Source organism: Dermochelys coriacea, chromosome 3 (genome assembly GCF_009764565.3).
Source record: "Dermochelys coriacea isolate rDerCor1 chromosome 3, rDerCor1.pri.v4, whole genome shotgun sequence".
In the NCBI taxonomy this organism is placed as follows: Eukaryota; Metazoa; Chordata; order Testudines; family Dermochelyidae; genus Dermochelys; species Dermochelys coriacea.
In genome coordinates, this window is record NC_050070.1 from 126,460,924 (window position 1) to 126,481,234 (window position 20,311).

Here is a 20,311-nt window from a genome sequence, read left to right on the forward strand (position 1 = left end):
GACTCTGAACCTGAATAAATGACTCAGGCCCATTCACCATATCTGAACAAAGTTAAGTGGTGCTCTACAGAACTTGACTGGAGTACATTGTTTTACATTAGCTGAACATAACAGATATATCAATTGCACAATTATTTCAGAAGAAATCAATCGAATCCTTATTGTGAAAGAATCAACATATTACTGATGCCCCATTAGCTCAACAAAACAGAATTATTAATCAATTTTAATGATTTGGAAGATGAAGCAGAATTGATAAAATCCCAAACTGATCCTAACTCTATATGTTACAAGCAATAGCTGACAGAACTGAAAAACTATTTTATTCACACTTCATATAAGGCTTTTGGGGGATAAAACTTACATTAGCACAGTGTAAGGCTAAAGCACAAAAGACTGCAAACATTTTAAAGTTGTTCTCATCGGTTTTAGAGAAGGCACTTCCACTTATTTTGTTCACCATCTGCACAACGCCTATTACACTCCCTCGACTCACAATGGGCATGCACAGAATGTTCCTGGTTGTGTAGCCTGTGTAGAGGTCAACTTCTCTGGAGAGTTGGGGAAGAGAAAGAGAAGGACAACAGTTAATGGTCATCCCTTCTTCCCTAGAAATGTTATTTAAATATACACAGGGTTCACTAATCTAACACTTAAATGCATGCATCAATTATTATAATACTCATTTAAAAGTTAAAGAAATAAAACTTCAGCCAATTAAATCAGCTCATTCATAAAAATACTGAAAATGTTTTAAAAACTCTATTTTTATGACTTAGCTGGTTGTCAAGTGACTGAAACACACCTATTTTCTAAACCAATCAGACTGAGTTAAGGTTATTAATGTATAGCAAAAGTCCATCCAGCTGTGCAAACTTCTATGTAGAACAAAATAACTAATACTTCCTTAATTATTTGGTAAAACAGAATCAAAATCATTTTAATAGAATACAGTCACAAGATCAGGGTGCATGCTATGAAAATAAATATTTCAAGTTTGTCTCTTCATCAGGACCCCTTAATTCCATGAAAACGTACTAATCAATTGATAATGTCTTTAAAATTTGAGTGGAACATTAAGTAAAAAGAAAGCTATTTTGTTTTTTCCTGTCCTAGTTGTAACTAAAGAATGTCTTACCTGTTAAAGCGTGGATCTGCATAGGCATCAGGAATGTTAAGGACTTCACCTGTTCTTGCTACCTGACCTGCTATTCCTTTCTCAATAGAAAATCTGCACATATTAAAGAAACATGTTGATCAGCATATGAACAGTTTGAATAAACATTTTTTCATTGTAGACTACCCTGAACATACAAATGTACATTCAATCCAAACCAGCTTAATTTTGTTGTTTGTAAGGATAAAATTCTTGAAAGACAAGAAGGAACTGTAATGAATAATACAGATATCTATTGAAAATATTTTATATGGATATAGAGTAGGGGTGTGCAAACTTTTTGGCCTCAGGGCCACATCTGGGAATAGAAATTGTATGGTGGGCCATGAATACTCATAAAATTGGGGTTGGGGTGCGGGAGGGGGTGAGGGCTCTGGGGTGGGGCCAGAAATGAGGTGTTCAGGGTGCAGGAGGGGGCTCCAGGCTGGGGTGGAGTACAGGGGTGGGGGGAGGTGAGGGTTCTGACTGGGGGTGCAGGCTCTGGAGTGGGTCTGGGGATGGTGGATTTGGGGTGCAGGAGGTTGCTCTGGGCTAGGATTGAGGGGTTTGGAGGGCGGGAGGGGGATCAGGGCTGGGGCAGGAGTATGAGGGGAGGCCCAGGGATGCAGGCTCTGGGCAGCGCTTACCTCAAGCATCTCCCGGAAGCAGCGGCATGTCCCTTCTCTGGCTCCTACGCGGAGGCATAGCCAGGCGGCTCTGCTCACTGCCCCATCCACAGGCACTGTCCCTGCAGCTCCCTTTGGCCATGGTTCCTGGCCAATGGGAGCTGAGGGGGCGGTGCCCGTGATGGGGGCAGTGTACAGAGCGGAGCCCTTGGCTGCCCCTAAGTGTAGGAGCCGGAGGGGGGCCATGCCGCTGCTTCTGGGAGCCACGTGGAGTGGTCCTGGACCTTGCTCCCTGGCTGGAGCAGGGCAAGCCTCAGACTGTGCTTCCCAGCAGGAACTCGAGGGCCGGATTAAAATGGATGGTGGGCCGGATTCAGCCCGCGGGCCGGAGTTTGCCCACCCCTGATATAGCGCTAAAAAAGGTCCCATACGACAATCATTTTGGTTCAGTATGGATTGCTGCCCATAATAAGGTTAGAGGTTATTTTTAATTCATGTTCATTACATTCATTACATTTCTGCAGTCTGATGACTTGTGTTTAAGTCATCAGTTTACTTTACAATTTGTCAACTGAATCTCTTATATTCATGCTATTTTATGAATGAATCTCATGGTGCAAAAAAAAAAAAGTTTGGAATAAGTCAAGGGAAAATGTCAAGTATGCAGTTCATGTGCACTTGGGTCACACAGACCTTAAAATAGATGGATAAATTTCATTTTACAGCAAACTAAAATGCACTAGTACTGACAGAATCTTGTAGACCTTCCACAATGAAATCAAATACATGAAGCATACGATAGTTGAATCATACAAATCCTGCAGTCAATATTATTACAAGAAAATAATTTGGATCATTCTTCAGCATAAAACACTTCTGGCTTTTATAATTTAAAGGAGGCATGGGTGAAATAAGCAGAGATGCTCAAAGGTGAGCCACACGCAGATGTTAGTCTAAGTGGGTAAATCCTGGCTCCACTGAAATCAATTGCAAAACTCCCATTGACTTCATTAGGGCCAGGATTTTATGCAGTACAGTAAGAACGCAGAGTTACAAACTGAACAGTCAACCACACACCTCATTTGGAAGCAAATACAGTACAGTACTGTGTTAAATGTAAACTACTAAAAAAATAAAGTGGAAGTTTATAAAAAGATTTGACAAAGTAAGGAAACTGTGCTTGTTTCATTTTTCTTCTGTATAGCAAAGTTTCAAAATTGTATTAAGTCAACATTCAGTTGTAAAGTTTTGAAAGAACCACTGTAACATTTTGTTCAGTTATGAACATTTCAGAGTTACAAACAACCTCCATTCCCCAGGTGTTTGTAACTTACGTTCTACTGTATGTCTAAAGAAGTGTAAGCTGGTGTACTCTATACCTTCTTCTGCCTATCTCCACAACATGCACACCAATTACAGCATTATATCAATTCAGACTACTTCAGACAGACTCTTACCCTCTTGCAAATGTATATGTTACAGTCCTTTAACCTTATACATCACACTTGAATTTGCCTCATAGATTCCCTTACACTCAAAGTCAAAATTTGTGTAATTCTCACAGTGAGGGGACAGAGGAGAGGACTGTAAACAAGAAAATCAATTATCAGGAGGGTATAAGACAGTGTAAGAAGGCCACATCCTTCTTTAATTTACACCGTCTTCTTGCTCCTTAGTATGTAACCTGCACCAGCATAGACTCTCTTATGCTCACGTACACAATGTAGTAAGAAAGAATAAACATCAGCCTATGTGAGTCCCATTGAGAGTACGGAAATCTGACTTACATTCCTTTATGAACCATATCTGATACTATAACCTTAAAGGTTTCAGAGTAGCAGCCGTGTTAGTCTGTATTCGCAAAAAGAAAAGGAGTACTTGTGGCACCCCAGAGACTAACAAATTTATTAGAGCATAAGCTGTAGCTCACGAAAGCTTATGCTCTAATAAATTTGTTAGTCTCTAAAGGTGCCACAAGTACTCCTTTTCTTATAACTTTAAAGATACAAAGGAATGACTGAATAAACCATTTTAGAATGTCACTGCTGAGTGAAGAGCGGTGTGTATTTTATGTTTGAAAGGTTTTGAAGTAATGCATGGGATTTAGTTACACATTTTTCACTAGCTATAAAACAATGTGGACCCAAATCCCCTACCCTGCTTTGAAAAATCTCAACCTATATCCATTAGGGATTTTCCTGAACGAAAGGCACTATATAAATTATCATTCGCTCCTAAAACTGAAATATTTAAAAGTTACCTTGTTATTCTGGCTGTTTTTTCCCACTAAGGAGGTGTGTATGTGTAAAATGTACACATTAATGAGGCAATTTGTACCATGTAGATGATGCACAAGTTGTAAAAATACTCATAGAATCTTGTGTAATCTTCCATGCCTGTCCAAAGCTTAAAATTGACCAATTCCAGTGCACTTTAAAATCACAATTATTTAAATCAGAACAAAGTCCAGATTCATCATATCAGGTGAGGCAAGGAGACACTAAACTAAGAGTAAATGGACTGCCCACCTTAAAAGGATTGATTAGATCTGACCAGTTACCAGCAATGCTTGATTCGCCAACCAGAATTACCCACAATAATTTCCCTATTTTGGGTGTGTGTGAGAGAACATGTCACATTTAGATTGATCTTGGGAAAGCCAATAAAAGTCTTGTACTTTTAGAACTGTAGATAAGGGGGTTTAATTTAACACCTGCTCCTTTACCTACCTTGGAGCACCTGTGTTTTTTTCCAACATGATTTCCAAAAGGACCGCCTCCGGAAGACGGCATTTCCAGGAGTGACGTTATAGCTTCAGAGACGTTGTTTCGATGGCACTGCAATGTCATTCCCAGAAGTACTACCTTCTGGAGGCGGGTCCTGGTGGGAATGATATCACAGTATGACAAGTATTGTCAGGGTAGGCACCTGCAAGTAGGCACAGACACTGGGTAACAAAATACCTGCCATCACTAGTTAGAATTAAATTGCATTCTTCTGCTGTTCCTACCTTATTTCTTTGGTCTTCTTGAAGATAGGTTTCCCCTCCTTCTCCTCTCCAATATCAAAAAGGTCTGAATACAGCTCCTTGTTCTTGTGATCAACCTGGAAGAGTGCACAGCGGTCTGCATTCACCAGGTTTTTTGCATATATCTATAGACAAAGAACAAAACTAAGATTAACCATCATGAGATTCAGGTGAACTTTAGTCACTAATCTGTTCATGAAGGCAGACCCTTCGAATATGAAAGTTCTGCCAGCTTTTCTAATAGAGAAAGCATTTTCCAGAAGTTTCCTCAACTAAAACAATTTAACTTAACAAAAATATTTTTTTTGTTTTATACAATAATTTATTTAAATCAAGCTGTCATTTACAGTTTTAACATTTAAATTTAAAAAGTCAGGGGTTTTTTTTAGATGCTTCAGTAGGTGATGTACAAGGAGAAAAATGGGTCTCCCATTGAAGAGGGGTATTTTGTAGGTAGAAAGTCCTTGCTTTTGGACTGACAACCTTTTCCCTACTTTTTAAAACGATTCACTTACAATTACTTTAATAGATTTGAAGACACAACAATATCAAAGAACATTTTATGGGCATTACAACTTCTAAAACTCTGAATAAATAGTGTTCCTAATGGAAACGCAGACTGACCAGTCACTGTATCATTACAGCTAGATGCCCCTATCAAAATGTGCTTTGAGGCCAAAGAGAGAAGCATCACTGCATCCTACTTTAAAATTAGAGCTTGACGAGATTTTTCTGACATTTCTTTTCCCATTTTTTTAATAAAATAATCAAGAAAAGTCCTTGCTTTCTTACATCATTTAGTTTATTTATCATTTATTATTAATAGCATTTATTGTATTGAGGTAGCATTTAGATGCCTCAGCCAGGTTGGGACTCCTCTGTGTTAGGCATTGCACAGACATATAATAAATGACAGTCCTTGGCCCCAAAGCCATAGAGACTTCAAACCCCTTGAGGTTCAGAGTGTTTTCTTAAGATTAAAATACTCCACATTTTAAATGATAACCCAGATAAATATTTATTGTTTGAAAATTATAATATGCTTAACTCCTAAAGTGCTTACCTGGGTTACTTCTGTACTATACAAGAGCAAGAAAATTCTGGGATCAAGAACTAACCCCTGAGTGCATGAAACGCAATCCGTCTTGCATATATGATATTGCAGCTCATAAGGGCACAGTTTAGCTCAAAATACACCAAACTTTCCATCTGCAGAAGCCTTGAAAAATAACTTTATGCATAAAGTCCAAAAGTACTTTTTGTTGACTCAAGTACACAATGCATATCCTTTCCTAAAAGTTCTGAAATATCCAGGCCCAACAGTGTGACCTAAGGACACAGCAAAAATCTCATCTCTGAATTCCTCCTCTCACTTCAAATGAGAACAGGTTAACATTTCCCACACACTACTCTGTGGGGTCACTTTTCAGAAAATTAGTTTGCAGCAACTAAAAAAAGAAGAAAGAGAGAGCAATGTACAGAGACTACCCAAATGTATGAGTCCAGCTGAAGTAAAAGAAGACTTTATATAATATATTTCAAATGTATTGTGTAGCATAGTAGTCATTTTCTTATAAAGTCACAGGATTTAATGCTACTGTATATATTACATAAATTATATTCTGACATCTGAAAATATAGATCACAAAAGCACGTGTATAGCGGGTGTGCTCTCTCCTTATACTACTAATATAGGGGTTTGCATCAACACAGTTTCAAGCTTCTCCAGGACACACATAGATGTGTGAAATCCATCAGTAACAATTCCAACCAGATTTTTAAAAGGATGCAAAAAGTAAAATCAAAACTGGACTTTAGAGCATTCAATTTTGGGAATGTCCCCTAATCATGATGATTTCAGCTGGACAAAACACAAAAACACATCTGATTCTTTTTTTTCTCATTTGCTTTGCCATTGTGAAGAATACCCCTAGATATATTCATTTACAGCAGACAAAAGGGCCAGACCTTAATATCAGATTTTAAGAACTCTACATTTGTGTGCATGAATTTTGTTAAAATATCCTTTGTGTGTGTGTGTTAAATATACACTCAAGAAAGCTAGGATTCTGAAGTTAGCATACATTTCTAAAGAAGCAAAAGTGCCATTCTTGTCATGGATAGTAGTGAGATATAAAAATATTGTGCCAGATTCTCATCTGTACCAATGTGCACTGGACTCAGCCTGAGTTGCAAAGAATCTGTGTGTGGCTCCCTGATTCTGGGGCGAATGCTATGCCAACTACCTGTGGCACACAACGTACCGACTGCCAGCCAGGGACTGCTGGACCACAGCAGTCCTGTCGTGCTTTCTATATCCTACCCCTTATGCTGTGACCTGCATAGAACCCAGCTACACCAGCTGAAGGCTACCCTCATACTGAAAAAATCCCCATCTGGAGAGATCCAGAAGTGTTCTGGCTCCTTGGTGCCACCAGGCTGGTGCAAGAGGGGCAAATGGCAGGCCGAGTGTCAGGCCCAAGATATCTTTTCTCCATGTGGGAGTTCATTAAAAAGTCTAGCCATTCCCATTATTCCTTTATTCAGTCAAACCAGAGGAACTAATTTAAACCACTTTGGCAATCCCTGGGATTACAGTAAGGGAGATTTCCCTATGTACCTTCTGAAATCATGTCAGGTGCTTCGTAAAGCAGCAATACTTTAAAACAGATCACAAGGCACTGTGTTCTAATACATTCAACTCCTGAAGGATGATGTCATTTATCTTATGTCACAACCTATTTTTGTCAGACTTGCCTACTTAAAATACTACTGTTTGTGGAGCAGATGCCTAATGGGTTTGGCAAAGCCTTTCTTCATGAGTCATTGGCTCAAATCCAACCTACCTAGATAGTGACTGGCAGGTGATACAATCACAAAAGGTATCCTTGTAAATAGAGTAATAAGAAGGTCAAAGACTGAAGGGGACCAACCTATCATCTCTCCCCTCAGGGCAGAGCTTTCAGAATAGTACTGAAACCCATTAGTGAAGCAGTGTGTGGGGAAACTTACACTCCTGTTCCCCACGCTGCACCACTTCTGTGGATGAAGAAAGACCTTTATTTTCAGGTGCTCCCAATCAGACACCTTTTACTGCCCTAAATTTACTAAGGAGTTTGAATAAGAAAGAAACAAAGATATAAAGACAAACTTAAAGCAGAGAAATGCTACTATTAGTGCAAGAACCATCAAAAGCTTGCATTGTAATCTCCAGGAGGTGGACTGGGGAGCGGAGATTGATTTTTGCTGTTCTCTCACTCTAGGAGATAGGGTGAGTCACAGAAATGATACAACTGGTCTCCAGTAGAATTGCAGTGGATGCACAAACTAGCAGATCCATCATTCTCTTTCTGCTAGACCCAGAAGAAGCCAATTGGCACAAACTTCAAAGGAAGCTGAATGTGAAGCATCAATGCAGGTTGTACAGAAGAATGCTGAGAGAGCAGGTGTTTGGAAGGAAGATGAAAGAATAAGCATATTGCATTGCCATGCGTGTGTTCTACTTGGTGACTGTTCACAGAGAAGAATATCATTATCTGTCACTAAGTTCTGTGTATTATGTTACCACAGTGCTTTTAAATGTTAAACAATGTTGTGAAGCAATTTGTGTAAATAAGAATAGACAAAGCTGCTGAAACTGAGGAATGTTTCTTGTGCATTGAAGAGAGCAATTCTTGTCTGTGTATAACTAGATTCAGCTAAGACTGCAAAATATCTCTCCTGAATATTAATTTGAATTTATAAACAAATTTGCTTTGACATGGTTTGCACTGTTGGTGTGCTTACTTTCTGTGAAGATTCTAGCTAAAAAGTTCACTGATAACGTTAGGGCAAACACTGGAGAGTATTGTTGGATAGTGATTTTTAAATTGGTAAAAATGCAAGCACTCATCAGAAAACTGACTCTTATTTACACTCATTCAATCAGGGAAGAGAACCATATTATTCAACATGTTTGTCCCAAAAAAAACACACTCAAACACTCAGCAAACAATCTACAGGCAAATTGATTTGCAGATTAAGTTCAATGAATAATTCTGAATAATGAATAAATTCAAGAAAATTGTGATCGGTTTATGAACTCAAAAAAGTGCAATCCATTGACTAAATAATCTGTTAGTTATTACTATGCAACCAGCTTTAATTGCTGCCATAATGTTCTGTGACTGACTGTGCCACTCTGTAATTGCGGAATCTAAATCGGTTTATGTCCTAATTGGGAGGAAACAACTCTCTTTTGTACCTATCACATGTCATTGGATAAACTATCTGTGGGTAATGCTGGCCATTTCCACATGGCTTCACACAGACAATGCTCTTCAATCAGAAGGGCTATTTTTGTAGGTTTTTTTGAGGAGTGTATTGCAATGTGCAGTGATTTGAAAGTAGAAAGAACCAGTCAGAGGGACAAGTTGAAATGCTAAGAAAATGTGGTACCTTTCCATATACAAATATTCAATTTATCTAGCAAATCTGAGATCAACATTTAGTTCACAGAGACCCAATAACTCAGTATTTATGAAACTATGAAATGAAGTTTTTGCAATAAATAAAACCAAGAGGACCTTTATCACTATTTCCTTATAGACCACCCTCAGAATTACTTATCATATGAACTCATTATAAACAGCTTCTATGGTTCAACAATGCCACACTTTACTTCAATGAAAGAGAGACTGGAAGACTAACAGATGTTATGTATGAATTTAAAGATGAAAAAAAAAGATAGCTTACCATAATATGTTCAAGTAGAGAATCTATTGCAACTATATTATCAAAATAAGTTCTGTAAAGAAGAAGAAATACAAAATTAGTAAGTAATGTTATTTAGATTGCTGCAGCACAAGGATTTGGGCAGGTTCCAAGTTGTAGTCCCTTTTAGATAAGCATGTAACTCTGTTAAAAATAAATAAACAAAATAAATGAATGAATAAAGAGAGAGCCTACCATATGCTGCTTCAGGTCCCTATTTAGCAAAACTGTTCAGCATATGTTTCAGTGCTTTGCTGCCCTTCAGGGCGAGTATTCCTTACACTCTCTCTCTTTCCATTAAATGCTTTAACATATGCATTATTTAATTGCTTCCAAATACTTCATTAGGTTTATGTATTAGGTTACTTGTCAAAATTAATGTCACACCAAACCACTTTTCCTAATGGAGGCAACCACCTAGAAAACATTTAAATGAACATTCTTTATTAACCCAGGTAAAGTCTGCTTGGGTGGGTGGAGGCACAATAGTGCAAGACACCTGCACCAATGGGGGCATTAGGGAATGCCAGTGCAGAAAAGGGTTGTGTTGGTGAGGGTGGGGCTTGGGTGACAGGAAATGCACTTTGAGTCCTGGCAGAAATTAAATTCTGGGGAAAGCAGCAGTGTAAACACTACCTGCCCTCCTCATTTATGGCAAAGTTCCCCGTCAAGCACAGAAGCCCCCACACTAGAGAAGCTGACCCACACTGCTGTATTCTCATAGTAAGACAAAGGGCCAGACATTTTTTTACACTGTAAGTATATCAAGGCATCTGGGAAAATAAAAGAGTCTTGGATGCTCTCTGTCATCATCACAAAGACAATGGAAAGACTTCATCCACACAGCCCTTGAATTTATTATGTTATTCTAGACAAGGCCTCAACCCATTGTGCTGCATATGGGGTTTCTTCAGATTAAGGAGATGTTACTTATCTGCTCAGTAACTGGAGTTTTTTGAGATATGTGGTCCCTAGCTGTATTCCACTTGAGTTGTGCATGTGCTGCAAGTACTTGATATCAGAAAATTTTTGCTAGCTGTATTCATTGGTCCATGCCTGTGTCCTTCTCCTCCTCATACTCCACATCAAGGGCATATGGGGCAGTGAGGACTGCCTACCTCTCCAGTTACCTTTCTACTGCGAATAGGCCTGGGATAAGGCTCTGCAGCAGAGGGGAAAGATGGCAGGTAGTGGAATACAGACCACAGATCTCAAAGAACTCCAATTAATGTACAGGTAAGTAATCTTTTCTTCTTTGTCAAGTGGTTGTCCCTATGTGTATTCTACCTGAGGTGACTTATAAGCAGTATTCATTGAGGAGGAGAGTGCAATAGTGCACATACCGAAGGACTGCTAAACCAAGAGACTTCTACTATAGAAGCCTATACCAGGGCAAAATGTCTAACAAAGGTACAGATGGAGTCCCACATTGCCACTTGACAGATATCTAGGATGTCTCAAAGTGAGGCTACTGAGGTATCCTGGGTTCTAGTTGAATGGCCCTCACCACCTGAGGGGGGAGTAGTCACTGATAGTTTGTAATGTATCAGGATTCAGACCAAAATCTCTATAAAGAGACAGCTTCTCTTCTCATGTATTTGGCAAACAAACAGTTTGGGAAATTTTCTAAGGGGATTTGTCCCTGTAGGTAAAAGACCAGAGCTTGGCGAACATCCAGAGAGTGGAGTATTCTGTCCTTCCTAGTGACATGGTCATTCGGATAGAAGACAGGTGGGTGTATGACTTGGTTCAGATGGAATTCCAAGATTACTTTAGGAGACTACATCCTAAACTCAGGAAATCTTTAACCTCATGGAAGACCATACATGGATGGTCAGCCACAAGAGCATCCAGCTTACTGACTCTTCTGCCTGAGGTGATTGCCATGAGAAAGGCCACCTTCATCGAGAGATGTGTGAATGAGGATGAAACTAATGGTTCAAATGGGGTCTTCATCCATGCTGATAAGACAAGATTGGAGGTCCCATGTCGGTGCGAGTCTCAGCACTGGAGGAAAGGTCCTGATGAGCCCTTTTAAATCCTTCCTGTGGTAGGATGGGTGAAGACTGGAGGGCTTCCCACTAGAGGCTGAAAACTGCTAATAGCCACCACATGAACATGCAAGGAGCTGAGGGATAGTCCTCATGTCTTTCGAGAGAGGAGCTAGTCTAAAATAGTAGGGATCTCAAAAGTTTCTGAAGGTATTCACCAATGCTGGACTCAGGTAGAGAATTATTTTCCATTTTGTGGCATAGTGTTTTCTTGTGGAATCTTTCCTACTATTGTTAAGGATTGTACCACCACTGAATGTGCCTTTTCTATGTCCGTCATCCAGCCAAATAACATGTTGTTAGATGGACGACTACTGGATTGGAGTATTTGATTCTGCCTTCATTTTAACTCAGTAGATCTGGGAAGAGGTGAATATGGACACATGGGCCTGAGGCCATATGGAGAATGCTCATAAAACAGAACTGTCTAGGCCACCGGGGAGTAATCAGGATAATCAGCTCTCTCTCTTGTTTGGTCTTCCTCAGAACTTCAGGTTCCCCTGAGATGCAAAGAGCTCCCACAATGGTAACATCCATTGCTGAAAGACACTCCATACCACTAAGTCGTGCAGTTATCACTCATGGTCCTTGGAGAAATGTCTGCTGAGATTGTCTCGTGTGACCAAAAGGTGCACTGCTAAGAGGGTGAGCTGGTGGAGAATACACTATTTCCACTATTCACTGCTTCTATGCAAAGAGGGGTGGACCTTGTTTCCCCTTGTTACTTGATATAGTAACTATTAGAGAGATGAGGTGGATGAGGTAATATCTTTTATTGGACCAACATCCGTTGGTGAAAGAGACAAGCTTTTGAACTTACACAGAGCTCTTCTTCATGTCTGGGAAAGGTACTCAGACTGTCAGAGTTAAAAGACAAGGTGGAACAGTCTGTTAAGCAAGGGGAGTTAACATATATTGCAAGAGACGTCATCCACTTTCTCTCTCAAATGCCCTGGGACTAACACAGCTACAACAACACTGCAAATATAAACTATTCTTTTGTCTGACATGACCTGGATGTGCAAGGTCTAAATAAAGAGTAGGATTTGTTCGTAGGCATCATGTACAGCAAGAAACTTCAGAAGGTTTATATACAACTGGGATTCTTGGTTTGTCCAGGTATCCTGCATTACATGTTCATATAGGTGAGCTCCCCACTCTAGCAGGAAGGCATTTGTGATCAGTATTTTTGTTGATGGGGGATAGACTTCAATTCCAAGCAATTATATGCAAGAGTTATTCTCGATTCTTTGAAGGAATGTAATGATTCATCTGTCTTTCCTCTCAATAGATCATTTCCCTCAAAAGGCAGATCTTTCATGGTGGATTGGACTTCTTTGGGAAATCTGGAAGACTGGAGCCACAAATATCATCTCAGAACTATGGAAATTACCATCAAGTGGGAGATTGTATCTCCTGCATTCACTGAGGCCAGGAGAGCCAATCTACCCAGCAAGTTACTTTTGTTGATAATTGCTTGAAATTGAAGTCTATCTAGGGAGTTTGTTGGTGAATTCTGATAACTTATTATAATTAATAAAATCATATTTTCACATTAAAGCTTGGTGGTTCACTATGAAGAATTGTAAACTCACCAAAGTGAAGTTCTTTCTCCTGAAGGGGTCTAGATGTTTGGACTCCTTATCAAAGGGTGTAGATCTGGAGCAGCGCTGCTTGTTCATTTTGAGGAAGCTTGACTTGATTCCTGGTGTGATCTTATGGATTTGGGATGTTGCACATAGGATCCCAGAGACCCCAATAAAGCCAGTGTGAGAGGGCTGTAAGGAAAAAGGGGTGGTCCCCGTGACTGTAGCTAACTCCTGACCCAAGACAATGGACTAGGCTTCTTTCTTTTGGTCACGCCAGAGGTGTTGGTCTTGTCATGGTCTACAGTACTGACTCCTTCGTAGGCCGTGTTGGTATCATTGGGGTAGGAGGCATCTGCTGCCTTCTTTCCCTCTCTGATACTGAGGATGCTCCCACTATCATTGATCAGGTCTGGTTTTGGGGCACTCTTGCCCTTTGGTGCCACAAAACTGGTACCATGCGCCTTGTGAGTGCCTGACAATTCTATAGCGAGGCTTATAGGATATCAGAAAGGAGGTCCTCTTGGATTCAGACTTGGAGGGGCGTTTCTCACTTTTTTTGTGAGACTGTTTGGTTTTTTTCTACTACTTGGAGGAGTCCTTTGCCCTACTCCAGAACTGGAGACCAACGTGCTCGGAAGGGCACTTCTTGATGCCTCTGCCCAATGTACACAGGGATCTCATGGGTCAGGATCAGACTGGGGCCTCATAGCTCAATCCACTAAGGATTCTCCGAAGCCCATACTCAGAGGCTTGACGGGTTCTACTTGAAAAGGACCAGCAGATACTGCACTTAGAGTAGAGAGGAACTGTAGAGGTGGTCAGTCTGCACTGCTGCTCCTTATGCCCTTAGTTCAGAGCATGAGGAGGAGAAGGGCATAGGTGTGGACCAACAGCCATTACTAGCAAAACTCTTCCAGTCTCAGGCATATGGAGTACATATACACCTTAAGTGGCATACACATAGGTACCATTACTTGAAGAAGAACTAACAGTTTGATATAACAGTGTCCAGCAGTGCAGTGTGGATTGCAATCATCATCGGTGGCAGCAGCAGCTTCATATGGCTATGATGTAGTTGTGGGGGCACACAGAATGGACTTCCCTCTTGAATGGTCCTTTGGAACTCTTCTTCCTTTAGGAAGATTCAGTATGGGAGGATTCAGGCTTATTAAATCCTTCAAAATTGAATCTTTCAATCTCATTCATGGTCAGCCTCCTGCTCTCCTTCCTTCGACCTCAGCTCCATAAACATGTAAAAACATACTTTCTTTTGCACGGTGGACATAACCCCACCACTGCAGTCAATCTTGTTCTCAACTGGTGTAAGAATGCAACTTGCTGCGATCATCTAAGTTTCTCCTCCATTATGACAAAATCAAACCAATGGATGTTAAGAATATAACTTTTGACATTGCAAACTGTTTTGACTACTTCCTCTCCTCAGCTCTTTTTAATGGCCATGTTTCATCTCCATATAACAGAGTTGTCATCACCAAACATGTTGAACACTTGTATCTTAATTGTCACACAAACATCTCACTGCCCAAACAGAGGTCTTTGATATTGCTGAAATGCCAGCGATGTAAGACCAATCCAATGAGTGACGTCTTTGGATATAAAAAGAAAAGGAGTACTTGTGGCACCTTAGAGACTAACAAATTTATTAGAGCATAAGCTTCCATGAGCTACAGCTCACTTCATCAGATGCATTTGGTGGAAAAAACAGAGGGGAGATTCCACCAAATGCATCCGATGAAGTGAGCTGTAGCTCACGAAAGCTTATGCTCTAATAAATTTGTTAGTCTCTAAGGTGCCACAAGTACTCCTTTTCTTTTTGCGAATACAGACTAAACACTGCTGCTACTCTGAAACCTGTCTTTGGATATAGAATCTCTTGCTGCCAACTGACTACCTATTCAATGTTATTGCCAATTACATGCAGCATTAGCAGGTCATTCATTTCCATTTTATAGGAGGCATGCATAAATTTGGTTTTATATCACCATTGATCTTAAATCCTATAGGTTCTGCAGTTTTTCACAGCTCTTCCAGCATTAGCTGTAGTTGGTCAGTAGTCTGTCCAAATAAGGCAATATCATCTACCTACCCAAGATTTCACACCTTCTCTTTTAATCTCTATCAGTTTTGTCATCCGATAGTCTATTAGAACATTATTTAATGTAGGTAAGAAGGATCTCTGGTGTATCCTTGATTCTACAGAAAACCAGTCTGTAATACAACCATTGACCCTCACACAGTTAAATGTACCATAATACAGTTTCCTCCACTAGGCACACTAAGTCCTCAGGTGCCCCATAGCCACAGTGTTGATCAGTGCACTCAATCAAAAGCTGAATTAAAAGAATTAAAAGAATATTTAAAAAGACACCACACACTTGTGTAACACTTTGAAAATGTAAATGGGATCCTCCAGCAAAGGCAGTAAAGACTAGTCTTACCATTCCTGATGTATTAAGGTTAACAAAAACCCAAAGCACAAATTAAAAAAAAAAGTTTTAAACAATCTTTTTCAAAACTTCTAATATTCATCATAAGCTAAAAGATACAAATACCATTTTCTATTTTTCTGTAGTAAGTCATCTTTAACACTGGAGAGAGGAGAAAATCATGGAGACAAGGAAAAACAAGGAGAAAAAAACCCCAAATAGAGAGCAGCAGCAAATACAACACCTTACTCTTGTTTTAATGAGATGCGAATTTCAGAGCCTGACACCATTTAAATGCTATTATTAAATAGTTATTTTCTCCTCCTTTCCTCATTTAAACAAGGTAACTAAATGAAAAAATATTGACCTGATGTTAATCCAATGATCCCTTTATGGCCCCTTGATAAAGCGTTGGGGCTAAGTCAGAAAGAAGGTTTAAAAGCCAGCTCCTAAGGAACCAGAGGAGCTAGTGAACTGGTGCAGCAAATAGGGCAGTTTGGTGAGGGAGTTCTCCATGAGAAGGAGGAGAAACTACATGACCCTTGCACTTGGGGCGAATTTGTCTGTTACCTTGTTGTCTGCTAGTTTGTTTGTTATCTGCTTGCTTGCTGTGTGTTTGCTTGATTAAAGAGTGTAGCATGGTCTGCTGTGGGGCTGTGTGCTGAGCCAAGCGACCTGTTAGGCTAGGCTGAGAACTTCCTAACGAGGCTCTAGCCTGCCATCTTTTGGTCCCTTACCCCTTTACAATCCCTTGATGAGGAGAAAGGGAGGTGGGTTAGCTCAGGGAGAACAGGGGTTTTAAAAGTCAGTTCCTAAGCCACCAGAGAAGCTAGCAAACAGGGGAGTTTTGCAAGGGAGGGTGAGAGGCAGACACACCTAACAAACATACTCTAAACTTAGGCCAATAACTCCCAAAAAACAACCAACCAAAAAAAAAAAATCCCTGCTAGAGTAGAAATAGTGCAGGTAGAAGTCTAGCAGCAGAGTAGGGGCTATCCACTTTATTGCACTGAAAGCAGCATGTATGATACCTGCCTTGTATGCAGGTGTCGTATCATGCAGTCAGCATAAGCAACTCATGGCCCTCAGAGACCAAAGCCACTGAACTTGACGAGCTAAGGGAGACAGAGAGGTACACAGAGAAGACTTTCAGAAATAGAGTAGAGCAGTCCCACACCTAGTGTGACAGCCTGTGCTGCTAAGGAGGATAAAGGTCTCAGGGAAGGAGCGGAGGGAAACAATCCCATATTTGGGACTCTCCTTCCAGATGATATGATATATCTTCTTGCACTCAGGATCTCTCTTCAGGGATAGGACCCTAGATATGAGGAAGAAACAGGTAGTAATAATGGGGGGATTTGATTATTAGAAATACAGATAGCTGGGTTTGTGATGACCAGGGGAACCACATGGTGAACTGCCTGCCAGGTGGGAAGGTTGCAGACTTGGAGACATCTAGATAGATGTATGTGCAGCGCTGGGGAGGAGCTGGTGGTCATGGTACCTGTAGATACAAATGATATAGGGAGAGGTAGGAGGGAAATCCTGGAGGCCAAATTTTGGTTGCTAGGTAAGAGAGTGAAGTCCAGGACGTCTACAGTAGTATTCTGTGAAATGCTTCCTGTTCCATGTTCAGGGCCAGCTAGACAGACAGAACTGTAGGGTTTCAATACATGGATGAGATGATGATATTGGGAAAAAGGGTTTAGGTTTATTAATAACTTGGAATCTTTGAGGAAAGGATCATTTTATACAGGAAGGATGGGTTCCACCTAAACCAAAATGGAACATAAAGCTGGCATGTAAAATTTAAAAGGCCGCAGAGGAGTTTTTAAACTAAGGGCTAATGGAAGGTTGACAGGTGCGGAGGAGCATATGATTTGGAGAGAGACATCCCTTAGGGGAGGGTTTATTTAAAAAAATAATCTATATACTAGAAACATGAGAGGATAAAAGTTGATAAAGTACAAGTAGGAGCCGAAGAGAAACAGTCAAATGAAAAAGAGTCCCATTCGGTTACAACACATGAAGGCAGACAACTAAATATTGACAAATTTTATAAGTGCTTGTATATGAATTCAAGAAATATAAATACTAAGATGGGTGAACTTGAGTGCCTCGTATTAAATGAGGATATTGATATAATAGGCATCACAGAAACTTGGTGGAATGATGATAATCAATGGGACGTGGTAATATCAGGGTACAAAATATATAGGAATGACAGTAGATCACGCTGGTGGAAGAGGGACACTATATGTAAAAGAAAGCATAGAGTCAAATATAGTAAGAATCTTAAATGAATCAAACTGTACCACAGAATCTCTATGGATAGAAATTCCATACTTGAATAATAAGTGTACAGAAATAGGAATACACTATTGACTACCTGACCAGGATGATGACTGTAATTGTGAAATGCTCAGGGAGATTAGACGTGCTACAAAAACAGAAAACCCAATAAAATAGGGGATTTCAACTAACCCTAAATTCGCTAGACACATGTCATCTCAGAATGGGATGCAGAGATAAAATTTATAGACAACATATGACTTTTGCTTGGAACAGCTAGCCCTGGAACCGACAAGGGGAGATCAATTCTTAATTTAGTACTAAGTGGAGCACAGGATCTGGGCCAAGAGGTGAATATAGATGAACTACACGGTAACAGCAACCATAATCTAATTAAATTTAACATTCTTGGGGGGCTGGGGGAAATATCAAAGAAACCCAGCACAGTAGTTTTTAACTTCAAAAGGGGGAACTACACAAAAATGAGGAAGCTAGTTAAATGGAAATTAAAAGAAACAGTCAAAAGAGTGAAATGCCTGGAAGCTGCATGGAAACTATTTAAATACACCATAATAGAGGCTCAAATTAAAAGGATACCCCAAATAAAAAGTACTGTAAGAGGACCAAAAAATGCCACCATGGCTAAAAAGCGGAGTAAAAGAGATGGTTAGAGGCAAAAAGGCATCTTTAAAAATTGGAAGTCAAATCCTACTGAGGAAAATAGAAAGCAGCATAAATTCTGGCAAGTGAAATATAAAAGTATAATTAAACAGTCCAAAAAAGAATCTGAAGAGCAACTAGCAAAAGACACAAAAACTAAGAGCATTTTTTTAAAAATACATCAGAAGAAAGAAACCTGCCAAACAATCAGCGGGATCTCTGGATGATCGAGGTGCTAAAGGAGCACTCAAAGACGACAAAGCTGTGGAGAAGCTAAATGAATTCTTTGCATCCGTCTTCACTGCAGAGGATGTGAAGGAGATTTGACACCTAAAAAGAATGGCTCAGGAGTGCCAATCTGAGGAACTGTCTCAGATTAAGGTGTCAGTAGAGGAGGTTTTAGAACAAACTGATACATTTAACATTATAAAGTCACCGGGAACAGATGGTATTCACCCAAGAGTTCTGAAGGAACTCAAATATGACATTGCAGAACTCCCTCCCTCATTCTGTAAGGATAGGGGACCCTTACTGAATGGGGGAGGCAACCTACTGATAGATGATGTGGAAAAAGCTGAAGTACTCAATGCTTTTTTTGCCTCGGTCTTCACAGACAAGGTCAGCTCCCAGACTGCTGCACTGGGCAACACAGTATGGGGAGGAGGTGAGCAGCCCTCAGTGGGGAAAGAACAGGTTAAGGAAAAGCTGGACATGCACAAGTCCATGGGTCCAGATCTAATGCATCCAAGGGTGCTTAGGGAGTTGGCTGATGTGATTGCAAAGCCATTGGCTATTATTTTTGAAAATTCGTGGTGACCGGGGAGGTCCCAGACGATTGGAAAAAGGCAAATACAGTGCCCATATTTAAAAAAAAGGAAGAAAGAGAACCCGGGGAACTACAGACTGGTCAGCCTGACTTCAGTCCCTGGCAAAATCATGGAGCAGGTCCTCAAGGAATCCAATTTGGAGCACTTCGAGGAGAGTAAGGTGATCAGGAACAGTCAACATGGATTCACCAAGGGCAAGTCATGCCTGACCAACCTGACTGACTTCTATGATGAGATAACTGGCTCTGTGGATATGGGAAAAGTAGTGGATGTGATGTATCTTGACATTAGCAAAGCTTTTGACACGGTTTCCCACAGTATTCTTGCCAGCAAGTTAAAGTAGTATGGATTGGATGAATGGACTGTAAGGTGGATAGAAAGCTGGCAAGCTCGTCGGACTCAGCAGGTAGGGATCAATGGCTCGATGCCTAATTAGCAGCCGGTATCAAGCAGAGTGCCCCAGGGGTCAGTCTTGGGGCTGGTTCTGTTCAACATCTTCATTAATGATCTGGATGATGGGATGAATTGCATACTCAGCAAGTTTGCAGATGACACTAAGCTATGGGGAAGATGTAGATACGCTGGAGGATAGGAGGGATAGGGTCCAGAGTGACCTAAACAAATTTGGAGATTGGGCCAAAAGAAATCTGATGCCGTTCAAGAAGGACAAGTGCAGAGTCCTGCACTTAGGACAGAAGAATCCCATGCACTGCTACAGGCTGGGGAACAACTGGCTAAGCAGTAGTTCTGCAGAAAAGGAATGGAGGATTAAAGTGGACGAAAAACTGGATATGAGTCAGCAATGTGCCCTTGTTGCCAAGAAGGCCAACGGCATATTGGGCCATATTAGTAGGAGCATTGTCAGCAGATTGAGGGAAGTGAT

At 40.4% G+C, this 20,311-nt stretch overlaps 1 protein-coding gene across 3 annotated transcripts in view; it reads right to left on the minus strand.

The window, feature by feature from the left end:
- The window catches only part of PDE10A (phosphodiesterase 10A), a 603,707-nt gene that overhangs the window by 37,245 nt on the left and 546,151 nt on the right, over positions 1-20,311 (minus strand). For all 3 annotated transcript variants that reach the window (XM_043511279.1, XM_038397222.2, XM_043511278.1), the window contains exons 10-13: positions 9,545-9,596; positions 4,793-4,935; positions 1,139-1,231; positions 365-551 (exon numbers count right to left, since the gene is read on the minus strand). In XM_043511279.1, coding sequence (XP_043367214.1) covers positions 365-551; positions 1,139-1,231; positions 4,793-4,935; positions 9,545-9,596 — 475 coding nt within the window. The remainder of the gene's footprint in view (positions 1-364; positions 552-1,138; positions 1,232-4,792; positions 4,936-9,544; positions 9,597-20,311) is intronic.